The sequence below is a fragment of the Salvelinus alpinus genome, chromosome 19 (assembly GCF_045679555.1).
Source record: "Salvelinus alpinus chromosome 19, SLU_Salpinus.1, whole genome shotgun sequence".
Lineage (NCBI taxonomy): Eukaryota > Metazoa > Chordata > Actinopteri > Salmoniformes > Salmonidae > Salvelinus > Salvelinus alpinus.
In genome coordinates this window covers 11,128,011-11,148,250 of record NC_092104.1, presented here as the reverse complement: position 1 = coordinate 11,148,250, position 20,240 = coordinate 11,128,011, and the positions used below count along the sequence as shown (strand labels likewise).

Sequence of the window (20,240 nt, the reverse complement as noted above, 5' to 3'; positions counted from 1 at the left end):
TGGACGTGCTAGTGTTAGTGGATGTGCTAGTGGACGTGTTAGTGGACGTGCTAGTGTTAGTGGACGTGCTACTGGACGTGTCAGTGGACGTGCTAGTGTTAGTGGACATGCTAGTGTTAGTGGACGTGCTCGTGTTAGTGGACGTGCTAGTGTTAGTGGATGTGCTAGTGGACGTGTTAGTGGACGTGCTAGTGTTAGTGGACATGCTAGTGAACATGCTAGTGTTAGTGGACGTGCTCGTGTTAGTGGACGTGCTAGTGTTAGTGGACGTGCTCGTGGACGTGCTAGTGTTAGTGGACGTACTAGTGTTAGTGGACGTGTTAGTGGACGTGCTAGTGAACGTGTTAGTGGACGTGCTAGTGGACGTGCTAGTGAACGTGCTAGTGGACGTGCTAGTGGACGTGCTAGTGGACGTGCCAGTCGACGTGCTAGTCGACGTGCTAGTCGACGTGCTAGTGGACGTGCTAGTGAACGTGCTAGTGGACGTACTAGTGGACGTACTAGTGTTAGTGGACGTGCTAGTGGACGTGCTAGTGCTAGTGAATGTGTTAGTGGACGTTCTAGTGGACGTTCTAGTGCTAGTGAACGTGTTAGTGGACGTGCCAGGGGACGTACTAGTGCTAGTGGACGTGCTAGTGGACGTGCTAGTGGACGTACTAGTGTTAGTGGACGTGCTAGTGGACGTGCTAGTGGATGTGCTAGTGTTAGTGGATGTGCTAGTGGACGTGCTAGTGGACGTGCTAGTGGATGTGCTAGTGGATGTGCTAGTGTTAGTGGATGTGCTAGTGCTAGTGGACGTACTAGTGTTAGTGGACGTGCTAGTGGACGTGTTAGTGGATGTGCTAGTGGACGTGCTAGTGTTAGTGGATGTGCTAGTGCTAGTGGACGTGTTAGTGGACGTGCTAGTGCTAGTGGACGTGTTAGTGGACGTGCTAGTGTTAGTGGACGTACTAGTGTTAGTGGACGTGCTAGTGGACGTGTTAGTGGATGTGTTAGTGGACGTACTAGTGTTAGTGGATGTGCTAGTGCTAGTGGACGTGTTAGTGGACGTGCTAGTGTTAGTGGACGTGCTAGTGTTAGTGGACGTGCTAGTGCTAGCGGACGTGTTAGTGGACGTGCTAGTGTTAGTGGACGTGCTAGTGCTAGTGGACGTGTTAGTGGACGTGCTAGTGTTAGTGGATGTGCTAGTGTTAGTGGATGTGCTAGTGGACGTGCTAGTGTTAGTGGACGTGCTAGTGTTAGTGGATGTGCTAGTGTTAGTGGACGTGCTAGTGTTAGTGGATGTGCTAGTGGACGTGTTAGTGGACGTGCTAGTGTTAGTGGATGTGCTACTGGACGTGTCAGTGGACGTGCTAGTGTTAGTGGACATGCTAGTGTTAGTGGACGTGCTCGTGTTAGTGGACGTGCTAGTGTTAGTGGACGTGCTAGTGTTAGTGGACGTGCTAGTGTTAGTGGACGTGCTAGTGTTAGTGGACGTGCTAGTGTTAGTGGATGTGCTAGTGGACGTGCTAGTGTTAGTGGACGTGCTAGTGTTAGTGGACGTGCTAGTGTTAGTGGACGTGCTAGTGTTAGTGGACGTGCTAGTGTTAGTGGACGTGCTAGTGTTAGTGGATGTGCTAGTGGACGTGCTAGTGTTAGTGGACGTGCTAGTGTTAGTGGATGTGCTAGTGTTAGTGGACGTGCTAGTGTTAGTGGATGTGCTAGTGGACGTGTTAGTGGACGTGCTAGTGTTAGTGGATGTGCTACTGGACGTGTCAGTGGACGTGCTAGTGTTAGTGGACATGCTAGTGTTAGTGGACGTGCTCGTGTTAGTGGACGTGCTAGTGTTAGTGGATGTGCTAGTGGACGTGTTAGTGGACGTGCTAGTGTTAGTGGACATGCTAGTGAACATGCTAGTGTTAGTGGACGTGCTCGTGTTAGTGGACGTGCTAGTGTTAGTGGACGTGCTCGTGGACGTGCTAGTGTTAGTGGACGTACTAGTGTTAGTGGACGTGTTAGTGGACGTGCTAGTGAACGTGTTAGTGGACGTGCTAGTGGACGTGCTAGTGAACGTGCTAGTGGACGTGCTAGTGGACGTGCTAGTGAACGTGCTAGTGGACGTGCCAGTCGACGTGCTAGTCGACGTGCTAGTCGACGTGCTAGTGGACGTGCTAGTGAACGTGCTAGTGGACGTGCTAGTGGACGTACTAGTGTTAGTGGACGTGCTAGTGGACGTGCTAGTGCTAGTGAATGTGTTAGTGGACGTTCTAGTGGACGTTCTAGTGCTAGTGAACGTGTTAGTGGACGTGCCAGGGGACGTACTAGTGCTAGTGGACGTGCTAGTGGACGTGCTAGTGGACGTACTAGTGTTAGTGGACGTGCTAGTGGACGTGCTAGTGGATGTGCTAGTGTTAGTGGATGTGCTAGTGGACGTGCTAGTGGACGTGCTAGTGGATGTGCTAGTGTTAGTGGATGTGCTAGTGGACGTGTTAGTGGACGTGCTAGTGTTAGTGGACGTGTTAGTGGACGTGCTAGTGTTAGTGGACGTGCTAGTGTTAGTGGACGTGCTAGTGTTAGTGGACGTGCTAGTGTTAGTGGACGTGCTAGTGTTAGTGGACGTGCTAGTGTTAATGGACGTGCTAGTGTTAGTGAACGTGCTAGTGTTAGTGGACGGGTTAGTGTTAGTGAACGTGCTAGTGTTAGTGGACGTGCTAGTGTTAGTGGACGTGCTAGTGCTAGTGGACGTGCTAGTGGACGTGCTAGTGGATGTGCTAGTGTTAGTGGATGTGCTAGTGGATGTGCTAGTGTTAGTGGATGTGCTAGTGGATGTGCTAGTGTTAGTGGATGTGCTAGTGGACGTGCTAGTGGACGTGCTAGTGGATGTGCTAGTGTTAGTGGATGTGCTAGTGGACGTGTTAGTGGACGTGCTAGTGTTAGTGGACGTGTTAGTGGACGTGCTAGTGTTAGTGGACGTGCTAGTGTTAGTGGACGTGCTAGTGTTAGTGGACGTGCTAGTGTTAGTGGACGTGCTAGTGTTAGTGGACGTGCTAGTGTTAATGGACGTGCTAGTGTTAGTGAACGTGCTAGTGTTAGTGGACGGGTTAGTGTTAGTGAACGTGTTAGTGGACGTGCTAGTATTAGTGGACGTGTTAGTGGACGTGCTAGTGTTAGTGGACGTGCTAGTGTTAGTGGACGTGCTAGTGTTAGTGGACGTGCTAGTGTTAGTGGACGTGCTAGTGTTAGTGGACGTGCTAGTGTTAGTGGACGTGCTAGTGTTAGTGGACGTGCTAGTGTTAGTGGACGTGCTAGTGTTAGTGGACGTGCTAGTGTTAGTGGACGTGCTAGTGTTAGTGGATGTGTTAGTGGACGTCAGGGAGGGCATGCTGGACCATGGAGGTTAACCTATAATCTGCATAGTTACAGATGAACTGGTGTGCTTTTTAACAGCTTCTTGACATTGGGTGGCAGCAATGCCCAACCCATAACATGAACAAGTTGTCCTTTCCCTCTCCCCAGACACCTTCTTTGATAGGACAGTATGGCACTTCTCCAGGACAGGACAAGACAAGACAGGATCCCCCCCACCCCCCCCCCCCCCCCAGACCCACCTCTTTTTCACAGTGGATGGTGTGTCTCTTGGCCAGTTTCTCTAGCTCTATATAGGCATTGTTGGCCTGAGTCTCCACCTCCTTCTGCAACTTCAGTCTGTGTTCGTCCATCTCTGCCTTCAGCTTGTTCTCTAGAGCGATCAGCTGCTTCTGGTGCTGCCGTCTCATCCGTTTATAACCTGACATCTGCTCCCGCAGCTCATTCTCCTGCTCGTGCTGATGGATCTGCTTGGTTACCTGTGGAGGGGATTCAATCAATCAAACAACTAATCGCAAAGGTAGTTAAAACAACTGAGGTCATAGGTCAAACAGTATGGGATACACAAAGGCACTATCTCAATGACAAAAAAATATGTCCTCTCCAATTCTACTGCCCTTCATCTGCACTGATTGGAAAGGTGGGAGGATTAGATCCTACATTAGAAAGGAGGGAGGAGGAGGAGATCCAACATTAGAAAAGAGGGAGGAGAAGATCCAACATTAGAAAAGAGGGAGGAGTAGATCCTACATTAGAAAAGAGGGAGGAGGAGATCCAACATTAGAAAAGAGGGAGGAGTAGATCCTACATTAGAAAAGAGGGAGGAGTAGATCCTACATTAGAAAAGAGGGAGGAGGAGATCCAACATTAGAAAAGAGGGAGGAGTAGATCCAACATTAGAAAAGAGGGAGGAGAAGATCCTACATTATTAAAGAGGGAGGAGTAGATCCTACATTAGAAAGGAGGGAGGAGAAGATCCTACATTAGAAAGGAGGAGGGAGGAGTAGATCCTACATTAGAAAAGAGGGAGGAGAAGATCCTACATTAGAAAGGAGGAGGGAGGAGTAGATCCTACATTAGAAAAGAGGGAGGAGAAGATCCTACATTAGAAAGGAGGAGGGAGGAGTAGATCCTACATTAAAAAGGAGGGAGGAGGAGATCCAACATTAGAAAAGAGGGAGGAGAAGATCCAACATTAGAAAAGAGGGAGGAGTAGATCCTACATTAGAAAGGAGGGAGGAGTAGATCCAACATTAGAAAGGAGGGAGGATTAGATCCTACATTAGAAAGGAGGGAGGAGGAGATCCTACATTAGAAAGGAGGGAGGATTAGATCCTACATTAGAAAGGAGGGAGGAGGAGATCCAACATTAGAAAATAGGGAGGAGTAGATCCTACATTAGAAAAGAGGGAGGAGTAGATCCTACATTAGAAAAGAGGGAGGAGAAGATCCAACATTAGAAAAGAGGGAGGAGTAGATCCTACATTAGAAAGGAGGGAGGAGTAGATCCTACATTAGAAAAGAGGGAGGAGAAGATCCTACATTAGAAAAGAGGGAGGAGTAGATCCTACATTAGAAAAGAGGGAGGAGAAGATCCTACATTAGAAAAGAGGGAGGAGTAGATCCTACATTAGAAAGGAGGGAGGAGAAGATCCAACATTAGAAAAGAGGGAGGAGAAGATCCTACATTAGAAAGGAGGGAGAAGATCCAACATTAGAAAAGAGGGAGGAGTAGATCCTACATTAGAAAGGAGGGAGGAGTAGATCCTACATTAGAAAGGAGGGAGGAGGAGATCCAACATTAGAAAAGAGGGAGGAGTAGATCCTACATTAGAAAGGAGGGAGGATTAGATCCTACATTAGAAAGGAGGGAGGAGGAGATCCTACATTAGAAAGGAGGGAGGAGGAGATCCTACATTAGAAAGGAGGGAGGAGGAGATCCAACATTAGAAAGGAGGGAGGAGGAGATCCAACATTAGAAAAGAGGGAGGAGAAGATCCAACATTAGAAAAGAGGGAGGAGGAGATCCTACATTAGAAAGGAGGGAGGAGGAGATCCAACATTAGAAAGGAGGGAGGAGGAGATCCAACATTAGAAAGGAGGGAGGAGGAGATCCAACATTAGGAGGAGGGAGGAGTAGATCCAACATTAGGAGGAGGGAGGAGGAGATCCAACATTAGAAAGGAGGGAGGAGGAGATCCAACATTAGAAAGGAGGGAGGAGGAGATCCAACATTAGAAAAGAGGGAGGAGAAGATCCAACATTAGAAAAGAGGGAGGAGGAGATCCAACATTAGAAAGGAGGGAGGAGGAGATCCAACATTAGAAAGGAGGGAGGAGGAGATCCAACATTAGAAAGGAGGGAGGAGTAGATCCAACATTAGGAGGAGGGAGGAGTAGATCCAACATTAGGAGGAGGGAGGAGGAGATCCAACATTAGAAAGGAGGGAGGAGGAGATCCAACATTAGACAGGAGGGAGGAGGAGATCCAACATTAGAAAGGAGGATGGAGGAGGAGATCCAACATTAGAAAGGAGGAGGGAGGAGGAGATCCAACATTAGGAAGGAGGGAGGAGGAGATCCAACATTAGAAAGGAGGGAGGAGGAGATCCAACATTAGAAAGGAGGGAGGAGGAGATCCAACATTAGAAAGGAGGGAGGAGGAGATCCAACATTAGAAAGGAGGGAGGAGGAGATCCAACATTAGAAAGGAGGGAGGAGGAGATCCAACATTAGAAAGGAGGGAGGAGTAGATCCTACATTAGAAAAGAGGGAGGAGAAGATCCAACATTAGAAAGGAGGGAGGAGTAGATCCTACATTAGAAAAGAGGGAGGAGAAGATCCTACATTAGAAAAGAGGGAGGAGTAGATCCTACATTAGAAAGGAGGGAGGAGAAGATCCAACATTAGAAAAGAGGGAGGAGAAGATCCGACATTAGAAAGGAGGGAGAAGATCCAACATTAGAAAAGAGGGAGGAGTAGATCCTACATTAGAAAGGAGGGAGGAGTAGATCCTACATTAGAAAGGAGGGAGGAGGAGATCCAACATTAGAAAAGAGGGAGGAGTAGATCCTACATTAGAAAGGAGGGAGGATTAGATCCTACATTAGAAAGGAGGGAGGAGGAGATCCTACATTAGAAAGGAGGGAGGAGGAGATCCTACATTAGAAAGGAGGGAGGAGGAGATCCAACATTAGAAAGGAGGGAGGAGGAGATCCAACATTAGAAAAGAGGGAGGAGAAGATCCAACATTAGAAAAGAGGGAGGAGGAGATCCTACATTAGAAAGGAGGGAGGAGGAGATCCAACATTAGAAAGGAGGGAGGAGGAGATCCAACATTAGAAAGGAGGGAGGAGGAGATCCAACATTAGGAGGAGGGAGGAGTAGATCCAACATTAGGAGGGAGGAGGAGATCCAACATTAGAAAGGAGGGAGGAGGAGATCCAACATTAGAAAGGAGGGAGGAGGAGATCCAACATTAGAAAAGAGGGAGGAGAAGATCCAACATTAGAAAAGAGGGAGGAGGAGATCCTACATTAGAAAGGAGGGAGGAGGAGATCCAACATTAGAAAGGAGGGAGGAGGAGATCCAACATTAGAAAGGAGGGAGGAGGAGATCCAACATTAGGAGGAGGGAGGAGTAGATCCAACATTAGGAGGAGGGAGGAGGAGATCCAACATTAGAAAGGAGGGAGGAGGAGATCCAACATTAGACAGGAGGGAGGAGGAGATCCAACATTAGAAAGGAGGATGGAGGAGGAGATCCAACATTAGAAAGGAGGAGGGAGGAGGAGATCCAACATTAGGAAGGAGGGAGGAGGAGATCCAACATTAGAAAGGAGGGAGGAGGAGATCCAACATTAGAAAGGAGGGAGGAGGAGATCCAACATTAGAAAGGAGGGAGGAGGAGATCCAACATTAGAAAGGAGGGAGGAGGAGATCCAACATTAGAAAGGAGGGAGGAGGAGATCCAACATTAGAAAGGAGGGAGGAGTAGATCCTACATTAGAAAAGAGGGAGGAGAAGATCCAACATTAGAAAGGAGGGAGGAGTAGATCCTACATTAGAAAAGAGGGAGGAGAAGATCCTACATTAGAAAAGAGGGAGGAGTAGATCCTACATTAGAAAAGAGGGAGGAGAAGATCCTACATTAGAAAAGAGGGAGGAGTAGATCCTACATTAGAAAGGAGGGAGGAGAAGATCCTACATTAGAAAAGAGGGAGGAGTAGATCCTACATTAGAAAAGAGGGAGGAGTAGATCCTACATTAGAAAAGAGGGAGGAGAAGATCCTACATTAGAAAGGAGGGAGGAGTAGATCCTACATTAGACAGGAGGGAGGAGTAGATCCAACATTAGACAGGAGGGAGGAGGAGATCCAACATTAGAAAGGAGGGAGGAGGAGATCCAACATTAGAAAGGAGGAGGGAGGAGGAGATCCAACATTAGAAAAGAGGGAGGAGTAGATCCTACATTAGACAGGAGGGAGGAGTAGATCCAACATTAGACAGGAGGGAGGAGGAGATCCAACATTAGAAAGGAGGGAGGAGGAGATCCAACATTAGAAAGGAGGAGGGAGGAGGAGATCCTACATTAGAAAAGAGGGAGGAGAAGATCCTACATTAGAAAGGAGGGAGGAGTAGATCCTACATTAGACAGGAGGGAGGAGGAGATCCTACATTAGACAGGAGGGAGGAGGAGATCCAACATTAGAAAGGAGGGAGGAGGAGATCCAACATTAGAAAGGAGGAGGGAGGAGGAGATCCAACATTAGAAAGGAGGAGGGAGGAGGAGATCCAACATTAGGAAGGAGGGAGGAGGAGATCCAACATTAGAAAGGAGGAGGGAGGAGATCCTACATTAGAAAGGAGGAGGGAGGAGGAGATCCAACATTAGAAAGGAGGAGGGAGGAGGAGATCCAACATTAAAAAGGAGGAGGGAGGAGGAGATCCAACATTAGAAAGGAGGAGGGAGGAGGAGATCCAACATTAGAAAGGAGGAGGGAGGAGATCCAACATTAGAAAGGAGGAGGGAGGAGGAGATCCAACATTAGAAAGGAGGAGGGAGGAGGAGATCCAACATTAGAAAGGAGGAGGGAGGAGGAGATCCAACATTAGAAAGGAGGGAGGAGGAGATCCAACATTAGAAAGGAGGGAGGAGGAGATCCAACATTAGAAAGGAGGGAGGAGGAGATCCAACATTAGAAAGGAGGGAGGAGGAGATCCAACATTAGAAAGGAGGGAGGAGGAGATCCAACAATAGAAAGGAGGGAGGAGGAGATCCAACATTAGAAAGGAGGGAGGAGGAGATCCAACATTAGAAAGGAGGGAGGAGGAGATCCAACATTAGAAAGGAGGGAGGAGGAGATCCAACATTAGAAAGGATGGAGGAGGAGATCCAACATTAGAAAGGAAGAGGGAGTAGGAGATCCAACATTAGAAAGGAGGAGGGAGTAGGAGATCCAACATTAGAAAGGAGGAGGGAGGAGGAGATCCAACATTAGAAAGGAGGGAGGAGGAGATCCAACATTAGAAAGGAGGGAGGAGTAGATCCTACATTAGAAAGGAGGGAGGAGTAGATCCTACATTAGAAAGGAGGGAGGAGTAGATCCAAAATTAGAAAGGAGGGAGGAGTAGATCCAGAACTTTAGAAAGGAGGGAGGAGGAGATCCTACATTAGAAAGGAGGGAGGAGGAGATCCAACATTAGAAAGGAGGGAGGAGTAGATCCAACATTAGAATGGAGGGAGGAGGAGATCCTACATTAGAAAGGAGGGAGGAGGAGATCTAACATTAGAAAGGAGGAGGGAGGAGGAGATCCAACATTAGAAAGGAGGGAGGAGGAGATCCAACATTACAAAGGAGGGAGGAGGAGATCCAACATTAGAATGGAGGGAGGAGGAGATCCTACATTAGAAAGGAGGGAGGAGGAGATCCTACATTAGAAAGGAAGGAGGAGTAGATCCAACATTAGAATGGAGGGAGGAGGAGATCCTACATTAGAAAGGAGGGAGGAGTAGATCCTACATTAGAAAGGAGGGAGGAGTAGATCCTACATTAGAAAGGAGGGAGGAGTAGATCCTACATTAGAAAGGAGGGAGGAGTAGATCCTACATTAGAAAGGAGGAGGGAGGAGTAGATCCAAACATTAGAAAGGAAGAGGGAGGAGGAGATCCAACATTAGAAAGGAGGGAGGAGGAGATCCTACATTAGAAAGGAGGGAGGAGGAGATCCTACATTAGAAAGGAGGGAGGAGGAGATCCTACATTAGAAAGGAGGGAGGAGGAGATCCTACATTAGAAAGGAGGGAGGAGGAGATCCTACATTAGAAAGGAGGGAGGAGGAGATCCTACATTAGAAAGGAGGGAGGAGGAGATCCTACATTAGAAAGGAGGGAGGAGGAGATCCTACATTAGAAAGGAGGGAGGAGGAGATCCAACATTAGAAAGGAGGGAGGAGATCCAACATTAGAAAGGAGGAGGGAGGAGGAGATCCAACATTAGAAAGGAGGAGGGAGGAGGAGATCCAACATTAGAAAGGAGGAGGGAGGAGGAGATCCAACATTAGAAAGGAGGGAGGAGATCCTACATTAGAAAGGAGGAGGAAGGAGGAGATCCAACATTAGAATGGAGGGAGGAGGAGATCCTACATTAGAAAGGAGGAGGGAGGAGGAGATCCTACATTAGAAAGGAGGGAGGAGGAGATCCTACATTAGAAAGGAGGAGGGAGGAGGAGATCCTACATTAGAAAGGACGAGGGAGGAGGAGATCCTACATTAGAAAGGAGGAGGAAGGAGGAGATCCAACATTAGAAAGGAGGGAGGAGGAGATCCAACATTAGAAAGGAGGAAGGAGGAGTAGATCCTACATTAGAAAGGAGGAGGGAGGAGTATATCCTACATTAGAAAGGAGGAGGGAGGAGTATATCCTACATTAGAAAGGAGGAGGAAGGAGTATATCCTACATTAGAAAGGAGGAGGGAGGAGTATATCCTACATTAGAAAGGAGGAGGGAGGAGGAGATCCAACATTAGAAAGGAGGAGGGAGGAGGAGATCCAACATTAGAAAGGAGGAGGGAGGAGGAGATCCTACATTAGAAAGGAGGGAGGAGATCCTACATTAGAAAGGAGGAGATCCAACATTAGAACGGAGGAGGGAGGAGGAGATCCTACATTAGAAAGGAGGAGGGAGGAGGAGATCCTACATTAGAAAGGAGGAGGAGATCCTACATTAGAAAGGAGGAGGGAGGAGGAGATCCTACATTAGAAAGGAGGGAGGAGGAGATCCAACAGGAGAAAGGAGGGAGGAGGAGATCCAACATTAGAAAGGAGGGAGGAGGAGATCCAACATTAGAAAGGAGGGAGGAGGAGATCCAACATTAGAAAGGAGGGAGGAGGAGATCCAACATTAGAAAGGAGGGAGGAGTAGATCCTACATTAGAAAAGAGGGAGGAGAAGATCCAACATTAGAAAGGAGGGAGGAGTAGATCCTACATTAGAAAAGAGGGAGGAGAAGATCCTACATTAGAAAAGAGGGAGGAGTAGATCCTACATTAGAAAAGAGGGAGGAGAAGATCCTACATTAGAAAAGAGGGAGGAGTAGATCCTACATTAGAAAGGAGGGAGGAGTAGATCCTACATTAGAAAAGAGGGAGGAGAAGATCCTACATTAGAAAAGAGGGAGGAGTAGATCCTACATTAGAAAAGAGGGAGGAGAAGATCCTACATTAGAAAGGAGGGAGGAGTAGATCCTACATTAGAAAAGAGGGAGGAGTAGATCCAACATTAGAAAGGAGGGAGGAGGAGATCCAACATTAGAAAGGAGGGAGGAGGAGATCCAACATTAGAAAGGAGGGAGGAGGAGATCCAACATTAGGAGGAGGGAGGAGTAGATCCAACATTAGGAGGAGGGAGGAGGAGATCCAACATTAGAAAGGAGGGAGGAGGAGATCCTACATTAGACAGGAGGGAGGAGGAGATCCAACATTAGACAGGAGGGAGGAGGAGATCCAACATTAGAAAGGAGGAGGGAGGAGGAGATCCAACATTAGAAAGGAGGAGGGAGGAGGAGATCCAACATTAGGAAGGAGGGAGGAGGAGATCCAACATTAGAAAGGAGGAGGGAGGAGATCCTACATTAGAAAGTAGGAGGGAGGAGGAGATCCAACATTAGAAAGGAGGAGGGAGGAGGAGATCCAACATTAAAAAGGAGGAGGGAGGAGGAGATCCAACATTAGAAAGGAGGAGGGAGGAGGAGATCCAACATTAGAAAGGAGGAGGGAGGAGATCCAACATTAGAAAGGAGGAGGGAGGAGATCCAACATTAGAAAGGAGGAGGGAGGAGGAGATCCAACATTAGAAAGGAGGAGGGAGGAGGAGATCCAACATTAGAAAGGAGGGAGGAGGAGATCCAACATTAGAAAGGAGGGAGGAGGAGATCCAACATTAGAAAGGAGGGAGGAGGAGATCCAACATTAGAAAGGAGGGAGGAGGAGATCCAACAATAGAAAGGAGGGAGGAGGAGATCCAACATTAGAAAGGAGGGAGGAGGAGATCCAACATTAGAAAGGAGGGAGGAGGAGATCCAACATTAGAAAGGAGGGAGGAGGAGATCCAACATTAGAAAGGATGGAGGAGGAGATCCAACATTAGAAAGGAAGAGGGAGTAGGAGATCCAACATTAGAAAGGAGGAGGGAGTAGGAGATCCAACATTAGAAAGGAGGAGGGAGGAGGAGATCCAACATTAGAAAGGAGGGAGGAGTAGATCCAACATTAGAAAGGAGGGAGGAGTAGATCCTACATTAGAAAGGAGGAGATCCAACATTAGAACGGAGGAGGGAGGAGGAGATCCTACATTAGAAAGGAGGAGGGAGGAGGAGATCCTACATTAGAAAGGAGGAGGAGATCCTACATTAGAAAGGAGGAGGGAGGAGGAGATCCTACATTAGAAAGGAGGGAGGAGGAGATCCAACATTAGAAAGGAGGGAGGAGGAGATCCAACATTAGAAAGGAGGGAGGAGGAGATCCAACATTAGAAAGGAGGGAGGAGGAGATCCAACATTAGAAAGGAGGGAGGAGGAGATCCAACATTAGAAAGGAGGGAGGAGTAGATCCTACATTAGAAAAGAGGGAGGAGAAGATCCAACATTAGAAAGGAGGGAGGAGTAGATCCTACATTAGAAAAGAGGGAGGAGAAGATCCTACATTAGAAAAGAGGGAGGAGTAGATCCTACATTAGAAAAGAGGGAGGAGAAGATCCTACATTAGAAAAGAGGGAGGAGTAGATCCTACATTAGAAAGGAGGGAGGAGTAGATCCTACATTAGAAAAGAGGGAGGAGAAGATCCTACATTAGAAAAGAGGGAGGAGTAGATCCTACATTAGAAAAGAGGGAGGAGAAGATCCTACATTAGAAAGGAGGGAGGAGTAGATCCTACATTAGAAAAGAGGGAGGAGTAGATCCAACATTAGAAAGGAGGGAGGAGGAGATCCAACATTAGAAAGGAGGGAGGAGGAGATCCAACATTAGAAAGGAGGGAGGAGGAGATCCAACATTAGGAGGAGGGAGGAGTAGATCCAACATTAGGAGGAGGGAGGAGGAGATCCAACATTAGAAAGGAGGGAGGAGGAGATCCTACATTAGACAGGAGGGAGGAGGAGATCCAACATTAGACAGGAGGGAGGAGGAGATCCAACATTAGAAAGGAGGAGGGAGGAGGAGATCCAACATTAGAAAGGAGGAGGGAGGAGGAGATCCAACATTAGGAAGGAGGGAGGAGGAGATCCAACATTAGAAAGGAGGAGGGAGGAGATCCTACATTAGAAAGTAGGAGGGAGGAGGAGATCCAACATTAGAAAGGAGGAGGGAGGAGGAGATCCAACATTAAAAAGGAGGAGGGAGGAGGAGATCCAACATTAGAAAGGAGGAGGGAGGAGGAGATCCAACATTAGAAAGGAGGAGGGAGGAGATCCAACATTAGAAAGGAGGAGGGAGGAGATCCAACATTAGAAAGGAGGAGGGAGGAGGAGATCCAACATTAGAAAGGAGGAGGGAGGAGGAGATCCAACATTAGAAAGGAGGGAGGAGGAGATCCAACATTAGAAAGGAGGGAGGAGGAGATCCAACATTAGAAAGGAGGGAGGAGGAGATCCAACATTAGAAAGGAGGGAGGAGGAGATCCAACAATAGAAAGGAGGGAGGAGGAGATCCAACATTAGAAAGGAGGGAGGAGGAGATCCAACATTAGAAAGGAGGGAGGAGGAGATCCAACATTAGAAAGGAGGGAGGAGGAGATCCAACATTAGAAAGGATGGAGGAGGAGATCCAACATTAGAAAGGAAGAGGGAGTAGGAGATCCAACATTAGAAAGGAGGAGGGAGTAGGAGATCCAACATTAGAAAGGAGGAGGGAGGAGGAGATCCAACATTAGAAAGGAGGGAGGAGTAGATCCAACATTAGAAAGGAGGGAGGAGTAGATCCTACATTAGAAAGGAGGGAGGAGTAGATCCTACATTAGAAAGGAGGGAGGAGTAGATCCAACATTAGAAAGGAGGGAGGAGTAGATCCAAACATTAGAAAGGAGGGAGGAGGAGATCCTACATTAGAAAGGAGGGAGGAGGAGATCCAACATTAGAAAGGAGGGAGGAGTAGATCCAACATTAGAATGGAGGGAGGAGGAGATCCTACATTAGAAAGGAGGGAGGAGGAGATCTAACATTAGAAAGGAGGAGGGAGGAGGAGATCCAACATTAGAAAGGAGGGAGGAGGAGATCCAACATTACAAAGGAGGGAGGAGGAGATCCAACATTAGAATGGAGGGAGGAGGAGATCCTACATTAGAAAGGAGGGAGGAGTAGATCCTACATTAGAAAGGAAGGAGGAGTAGATCCAACATTAGAATGGAGGGAGGAGGAGATCCTACATTAGAAAGGAGGGAGGAGTAGATCCTACATTAGAAAGGAGGGAGGAGTAGATCCTACATTAGAAAGGAGGGAGGAGTAGATCCTACATTAGAAAGGAGGGAGGAGTAGATCCTACATTAGAAAGGAGGAGGGAGGAGTAGATCCAAACATTAGAAAGGAAGAGGGAGGAGGAGATCCAACATTAGAAAGGAGGGAGGAGGAGATCCTACATTAGAAAGGAGGGAGGAGGAGATCCTACATTAAAAAGGAGGGAGGAGGAGATCCTACATTAGAAAGGAGGGAGGAGGAGATCCTACATTAGAAAGGAGGGAGGAGGAGATCCTACATTAGAAAGGAGGGAGGAGGAGATCCTACATTAGAAAGGAGGGAGGAGGAGATCCTACATTAGAAAGGAGGGAGGAGGAGATCCTACATTAGAAAGGAGGGAGGAGGAGATCCAACATTAGAAAGGAGGGAGGAGATCCAACATTAGAAAGGAGGAGGGAGGAGGAGATCCAACATTAGAAAGGAGGAGGGAGGAGGAGATCCAACATTAGAAAGGAGGAGGGAGGAGGAGATCCAACATTAGAAAGGAGGGAGGAGATCCTACATTAGAAAGGAGGAGGAAGGAGGAGATCCAACATTAGAATGGAGGGAGGAGGAGATCCTACATTAGAAAGGAGGAGGGAGGAGGAGATCCTACATTAGAAAGGAGGGAGGAGGAGATCCTACATTAGAAAGGAGGAGGGAGGAGGAGATCCTACATTAGAAAGGACGAGGGAGGAGGAGATCCTACATTAGAAAGGACGAGGGAGGAGGAGATCCTACATTAGAAAGGAGGAGGAAGGAGGAGATCCAACATTAGAAAGGAGGGAGGAGGAGATCCAACATTAGAAAGGAGGAAGGAGGAGTAGATCCTACATTAGAAAGGAGGAGGGAGGAGTATATCCTACATTAGAAAGGAGGAGGGAGGAGTATATCCTACATTAGAAAGGAGGAGGAAGGAGTATATCCTACATTAGAAAGGAGGAGGGAGGAGTATATCCTACATTAGAAAGGAGGAGGGAGGAGGAGATCCAACATTAGAAAGGAGGAGGGAGGAGGAGATCCAACATTAGAAAGGAGGAGGGAGGAGGAGATCCTACATTAGAAATGAGGGAGGAGATCCTACATTAGAAAGGAGGAGATCCAACATTAGAAAGGAGGAGGGAGGAGGAGATCCTACATTAGAAAGGAGGAGGGAGGAGGAGATCCTACATTAGAAAGGAGGAGGAGATCCTACATTAGAAAGGAGGAGGGAGGAGGAGATCCTACATTAGAAAGGAGGGAGGAGGAGATCCAACATTAGAAAGGAGGGAGGAGGAGATCCAACATTAGAAAGGAGGGAGGAGGAGATCCAACATTAGAAAGGAGGGAGGAGGAGATCCAACATTAGAAAGGAGGGAGGAGGAGATCCAACATTAGAAAGGAGGGAGGAGTAGATCCTACATTAGAAAAGAGGGAGGAGAAGATCCAACATTAGAAAGGAGGGAGGAGTAGATCCTACATTAGAAAAGAGGGAGGAGAAGATCCTACATTAGAAAAGAGGGAGGAGTAGATCCTACATTAGAAAAGAGGGAGGAGAAGATCCTACATTAGAAAAGAGGGAGGAGTAGATCCTACATTAGAAAGGAGGGAGGAGTAGATCCTACATTAGAAAAGAGGGAGGAGAAGATCCTACATTAGAAAAGAGGGAGGAGTAGATCCTACATTAGAAAAGAGGGAGGAGAAGATCCTACATTAGAAAGGAGGGAGGAGTAGATCCTACATTAGAAAAGAGGGAGGAGTAGATCCAACATTAGAAAGGAGGGAGGAGGAGATCCAACATTAGAAAGGAGGGAGGAGGAGATCCAACATTAGAAAGGAGGGAGGAGTAGATCCAACATTAGGAGGAGGGAGGAGTAGATCCAACATTAGGAGGAGGGAGGAGGAGATCCAACATTAGAAAGGAGGGAGGAGGAGATCCTACATTAGACAGGAGGGAGGAGGAGATCCAACATTAGAAAGGAGGAGGGAGGAGGAGATCCAACATTAGAAAGGAGGAGGGAGGAGGAGATCCAACATTAGAAAGGAGGAGGGAGGAGGAGATCCAACATTAGGAAGGAGGGAGGAGGAGATCCAACATTAGAAAGGAGGGGGGAGGAGATCCTACATTAGAAAGTAGGAGGGAGGAGGAGATCCAACATTAGAAAGGAGGAGGGAGGAGGAGATCCAACATTAAAAAGGAGGAGGGAGGAGGAGATCCAACATTAGAAAGGAGGAGGGAGGAGGAGATCCAACATTAGAAAGGAGGAGGGAGGAGGAGATCCAACATTAGAAAGGAGGAGGGAGGAGATCCAACATTAGAAAGGAGGAGGGAGGAGGAGATCCAACATTAGAAAGGAGGAGGGAGGAGGAGATCCAACATTAGAAAGGAGGAGGGAGGAGGAGATCCAACATTAGAAAGGAGGGAGGAGGAGATCCAACATTAGAAAGGAGGGAGGAGGAGATCCAACATTAGAAAGGAGGGAGGAGGAGATCCAACATTAGAAAGGAGGGAGGAGGAGATCCAACAATAGAAAGGAGGGAGGAGGAGATCCAACATTAGAAAGGAGGGAGGAGGAGATCCAACATTAGAAAGGAGGGAGGAGGAGATCCAACATTAGAAAGGAGGGAGGAGGAGATCCAACATTAGAAAGGAAGAGGGAGTAGGAGATCCAACATTAGAAAGGAGGAGGGAGTAGGAGATCCAACATTAGAAAGGAGGAGGGAGTAGGAGATCCAACATTAGAAAGGAGGAGGGAGGAGGAGATCCAACATTAGAAAGGAGGGAGGAGTAGATCCTACATTAGAAAGGAGGGAGGAGTAGATCCTACATTAGAAAGGAGGGAGGAGTAGATCCTACATTAGAAAGGAGGGAGGAGTAGATCCAACATTAGAAAGGAGGGAGGAGTAGATCCAAACATTAGAAAGGAGGGAGGAGAAGATCCTACATTAGAAAGGAGGGAGGAGGAGATCCAACATTAGAAAGGAGGGAGGAGTAGATCCAACATTAGAATGGAGGGAGGAGGAGATCCTACATTAGAAAGGAGGGAGGAGGAGATCTAACATTAGAAAGGAGGAGGGAGGAGGAGATCCAACATTAGAAAGGAGGGAGGAGGAGATCCAACATTACAAAGGAGGGAGGAGGAGATCCAACATTAGAATGGAGGGAGGAGGAGATCCTACATTAGAAAGGAGGGAGGAGTAGATCCTACATTAGAAAGGAAGGAGGAGTAGATCCAACATTAGAATGGAGGGAGGAGGAGATCCTACATTAGAAAGGAGGGAGGAGGAGATCCTACATTAGAAAGGAGGGAGGAGTAGATCCTACATTAGAAAGGAGGGAGGAGTAGATCCTACATTAGAAAGGAGGGAGGAGTAGATCCTACATTAGAAAGGAGGAGGGAGGAGTAGATCCAAACATTAGAAAGGAAGAGGGAGGAGGAGATCCAACATTAGAAAGGAGGGAGGAGGAGATCCGACATTAGAAAGGAGGGAGGAGGAGATCCTACATTAGAAAGGAGGGAGGAGGAGATCCTACATTAGAAAGGAGGGAGGAGGAGATCCTACATTAGAAAGGAGGGAGGAGGAGATCCTACATTAGAAAGGAGGGAGGAGGAGATCCTACATTAGAAAGGAGGGAGGAGGAGATCCTACATTAGAAAGGAGGGAGGAGGAGATCCAACATTAGAAAGGAGGGAGGAGATCCAACATTAGAAAGGAGGAGGGAGGAGGAGATCCAACATTAGAAAGGAGGAGGGAGGAGGAGATCCAACATTAGAAAGGAGGAGGGAGGAGGAGATCCAACATTAGAAAGGAGGGAGGAGATCCTACATTAGAAAGGAGGAGGAAGGAGGAGATCCAACATTAGAATGGAGGGAGGAGGAGATCCTACATTAGAAAGGAGGAGGGAGGAGGAGATCCTACATTAGAAAGGAGGGAGGAGGAGATCCTACATTAGAAAGGAGGAGGGAGGAGGAGATCCTACATTAGAAAGGACGAGGGAGGAGGAGATCCTACATTAGAAAGGAGGAGGAAGGAGGAGATCCAACATTAGAAAGGAGGGAGGAGGAGATCCAACATTAGAAAGGAGGAAGGAGGAGTAGATCCTACATTAGAAAGGAGGAGGGAGGAGTATATCCTACATTAGAAAGGAGGAGGGAGGAGTATATCCTACATTAGAAAGGAGGAGGAAGGAGTATATCCTACATTAGAAAGGAGGAGGGAGGAGTATATCCTACATTAGAAAGGAGGAGGGAGGAGGAGATCCAACATTAGAAAGGAGGAGGGAGGAGGAGATCCAACATTAGAAAGGAGGAGGGAGGAGGAGATCCTACATTAGAAAGGAGGGAGGAGATCCTACATTAGAAAGGAGGAGATCCAACATTAGAAAGGAGGAGGGAGGAGGAAATCCTACATGAGAAAGGAGGAGGGAGGAGGAGATCCTACATTAGAAAGGAGGAGGAGATCCTACATTAGAAAGGAGGAGGGAAGAGGAGATCCTACATTAGAAAGGAGGGAGGAGATCCTACATTAGAAAGGAGGAGATCCAACATTAGAAAGGAGGAGGGAGGAGGAGATCCTACATTAGAAAGGAGGAGGGAGGAGGAGATCCTACATTAGAAAGGAGGGAGGAGATCCTACATTAGAAAGGAGGAGGGAGGAGTATATCCTACATTAGAAAGGAGGAGGGAGGAGTATATCCTACATTAGAAAGGAGGAGGGAGGAGGAGATCCTACATTAGAAAGGAGGGAGTAGATCCAACATTAGAAAGGAGGAGGGAGGAGTAGATCCAACATTAGAAAGGAGGGAGGAGGAGATCCTACATTAGAAAGGAGGGAGGAGATCCTACATTAGAAAGGAGGAGATCCAACATTAGAAAGGAGGAGGGAGGAGGAGATCCTACATTAGAAAGGAGGGAGGAGATCCTACATTAGAAAGGAGGAGATCCAACATTAGAAAGGAGGAGGGAGGAGGAGATCCTACATTAGAAAGGAGGGAGGAGATCCTACATTAGAAAGGAGGAGGGAGGAGTAGATCCTACATTAGAAAGGAGGAGGGAGGAGGAGATCCTACATTAGAAAGGAGGGAGGAGATCCTACATTAGAAAGGAGGAGATCCAACATTAGAAAGGAGGAGGGAGGAGGAGATCCTACATTAGAAAGGAGGGAGGAGATCCTACATTAGAAAGGAGGAGATCCAACATTAGAAAGGAGGAGGGAGGAGGAGATCCTACATTAGAAAGGAGGGAGGAGATCCTACATTAGAAAGGAGGAGGGAGGAGTAGATCCTACATTAGAAAGGAGGAGGGAGGAGGAGATCCTACATTAGAAAGGAGGGAGGAGATCCTACATTAGAAAGGAGGAGATCCAACATTAGAAAGGAGGAGGGAGGAGGAGATCCTACATTAGAAAGGAGGGAGGAGATCCTACATTAGAAAGGAGGAGATCCAACATTAGAAAGGAGGAGGGAGGAGGAGATCCTACATTAGAAAGGAGGGAGGAGATCCTACATTAGAAAGGAGGAGGGAGGAGGAGATCCTACATTAGAAAGGAGGAGGGAGGAGGAGATCCTACATTAGAAAGGAGGGAGGAGGAGATCCTACATTAGAAAGGAGGAGGGAGGAGGAGATCCTACATTAGAAAGGAGGAGGGAGGAGGAGATCCTACATTAGAAAGGAGGGAGGAGGAGATCCTACATTAGAAAGGAGGAGGGAGGAGGAGATCCTACATTAGAAAGGAGGGAAGAGATCCTACATTAGAAAGGAGGAGATCCAACATTAGAAAGGAGGAGGGAGGAGGAGATCCTACATTAGAAAGGAGGGAGGAGATCCTACATTAGAAAGGAGGAGGGAGGAGTAGATCCTACATTAGAAAGGAGGAGGGAGGAGGAGATCCTACATTAGAAAGGAGGGAGGAGATCCTACATTAGAAAGGAGGA

At 47.5% G+C, this 20,240-nt stretch overlaps 1 protein-coding gene across 6 annotated transcripts in view; it reads right to left on the bottom strand.

Moving 5' to 3' along the window:
* Positions 1-20,240, bottom strand: part of LOC139545018 (serine/threonine-protein kinase TAO3-like) — a 156,042-nt gene that overhangs the window by 15,152 nt on the left and 120,650 nt on the right. For all 6 annotated transcript variants that reach the window (XM_071352336.1, XM_071352339.1, XM_071352337.1 and 3 more), the window contains one exon: positions 3,588-3,824. In XM_071352336.1, coding sequence (XP_071208437.1) covers positions 3,588-3,824 — 237 coding nt within the window. The remainder of the gene's footprint in view (positions 1-3,587; positions 3,825-20,240) is intronic.